Here is a 2,290-nt window from a genome sequence, read left to right on the forward strand (position 1 = left end):
TTCTTAAAGAGACTGCCACATGCCTCATTAAATTGTCTTAATGTCACCAAGAGTTATTCTCCGTTTTTTTTACTTGTTTATTTTATTTTTTATGTCTAGCCATGAGCTCTTGTATCTAAGCTCATTTCTTCCTGTTTTTCCCAAGTGGAAATGGAAAGCTACTATCCTGGGCATGGTTACAATTCATGTTACAGAAGGCTGTCATGAATAACCCCTGAGCCAGCCTTAGCTGAGATTCATCCAGTTGCATTTATCTTTTGTATTTGCCAATAGCTTCCTCTCATAAAACTGAAGTTCTGGGATTCAGAGGGCCAGAATCTAAAAGAATTTTATATTTGAACATAGTCTTTGGGGTCTTTTCCCGGGATTTAGGTCTGTTCTCAGCCTCTGCAAGTAAATATTAGGAGGTTTTATGAACTAAACATTATCAGAATTGTGAAAGATCTTGTATGTTTTGTTATCTCAGTTCTTCCAGTTTCTGACTCTAAAATAGAATCATATTTATAATTTTTCAACCACCACTAATATGGTTTCTAAGTAGATTATAAGACTTTTACTGAAATAACCAACTTACATCATCTGTTTAAAAACTTTTTACGAGGGAAACCTACAAAAATGTTCCCATTTAAAGGAGAATGGATGGATATACTTTTAACTATATACAATTTTAAATACTCCATTTAGCTCTGTTACTCAGATACTCCTGAAGTCAAGGTCAGAGTTTGAGCTTTGTGTAGGTCATTTAGCTTTGTTTTCTTTTATCCTGACCACTGTCTTGCAGATGCTAGCTCTTGGTCACAGGTCGTATACTCAGAACTAGGGAACCTCTGACAGCAGTAGGCAGGGGTCCAGGGAAGGCAGGGCCTGGAAACTGCTCAGGTCCAGCTGGTGTCCTAGGAAGGACACAGCAATGGACTATAGAAAATATCTGAACAGTGTCGTGGAACATTAGGGAAACCTATGTGCAAATGAAATGCATACAGATGAAAAAGAAGTTGGGTTGGGTTGTTAAGTGTAATAGCCGGAAGAGGAACCCAGGCTTGGAAACTAGAATATAGGGGAAAGAATCTAATCTCTAGGAGACTGGAAAAAACAATTATTTTAATGGTAATTAATATTTATTGATAACTATAAATGGGCCAGTAACTGTCCTAAATTACAGTATTAACACTTAAGTAGGGCTTACTTCTAAATGAGCTGATTGAACACTCATGATTAAAGCAAGAACTGTTACCATTCCCGTTTAACATACGAGGAAACTGCGTCACAGAGAGGTTAGGATATTCAAGGTCAGACGGTTTAATAAATTGTGGAGCCGCAAGAAGTAGAAACACTATTATCATCATCTCTGTTTTAGAAACGAACAAGCAAAGGCTCAAAGACATTAACTTTTCTGAGCACACACTACTAGTGAATTGGTAAAGCCAGGATTTGGAATGTAGCTTAGTGACTCCGGAGCTTATTCTTTAACCAGAACCTTTAATTGCCTTGGAGTAAATGCAAAAGTGAGTTCCAAAAGATCGAGTTATTGTGGGGACTTGTGTACAAGCTACTTAGGACAGTGACCCAGTTATTGAAGGGCAGTACAAAACTAGAACTCAGCAATCAGAACAGGTTGAACAGGCAAAACAGACAGCAGGGTTAATTTGGTGTCGAGCAACCTAACCTAGGTGTCTTTTAAAGTCTTCCTGACCAGAAAAAGGATCCAAGCAGAACTAAAGTGGATCTGGACTTCCAGACAGAGACTAACTAAGTGGATTAAATAGGGAATGAAGGGAGTTGGGGGCAAGGTGAAAAGCAAAGAGGAAGACAATGTAGATGAAATTTCATCTCTTTTGGAATATAACTAAGAACTCATACTCACTATAGAAGGATAAAACTTGTCATGTTTGAATTTAAAGCACCTGGCATCATATGGCATTGTCCTTTATGATGATACCAGAGAATACCATATTGCATATGACTAAGTAAAGAGTATATATATCTAGAAAATGAAATTTTGTTAAATTTCTTTTCAGCAATCATTCCGTCCAAAATTCCTTGGTGTGGCTGAACAATTACACGATGAAGGTTTTAAGGTATGTTATATTATTTTTTAAAAGTTGTTTTCTGTCAGCATCGAAATCTGTTCACAAACAAAATATTGCAGAAACGTGGAAAAGAAATAGCCCAAAATATGTCCTTTTAACCTGAAGGGTTTAACTAATGTGATAGTTTCAAAACTTAGAGTAAAATACTTAGAAAGGCTAGGTTTAAGTTTTAACAAAATTGCCACAAACTCAGTAGAAGT

The 2,290-nt window shown here is 36.7% G+C and overlaps 1 protein-coding gene across 1 annotated transcript in view; it reads left to right on the forward strand.

Moving 5' to 3' along the window:
* The window catches only part of CPS1 (carbamoyl-phosphate synthase 1, mitochondrial), a gene marked incomplete at its 3' end in the record, with an annotated part of 194,188 nt that overhangs the window by 189,934 nt on the left and 1,964 nt on the right, over window positions 1-2,290 (forward strand). Inside the window, exon 33 of the mRNA XM_012661215.1 lies at window positions 2,019-2,078. Coding sequence (XP_012516669.1) covers window positions 2,019-2,078 — 60 coding nt within the window. The remainder of the gene's footprint in view (window positions 1-2,018; window positions 2,079-2,290) is intronic.

This window comes from Propithecus coquereli, unplaced genomic scaffold, assembly GCF_000956105.1.
Source record: "Propithecus coquereli isolate 6110/MARCELLA unplaced genomic scaffold, Pcoq_1.0 Scaffold70, whole genome shotgun sequence".
Taxonomy (NCBI): Eukaryota; Metazoa; Chordata; class Mammalia; order Primates; family Indriidae; genus Propithecus; species Propithecus coquereli.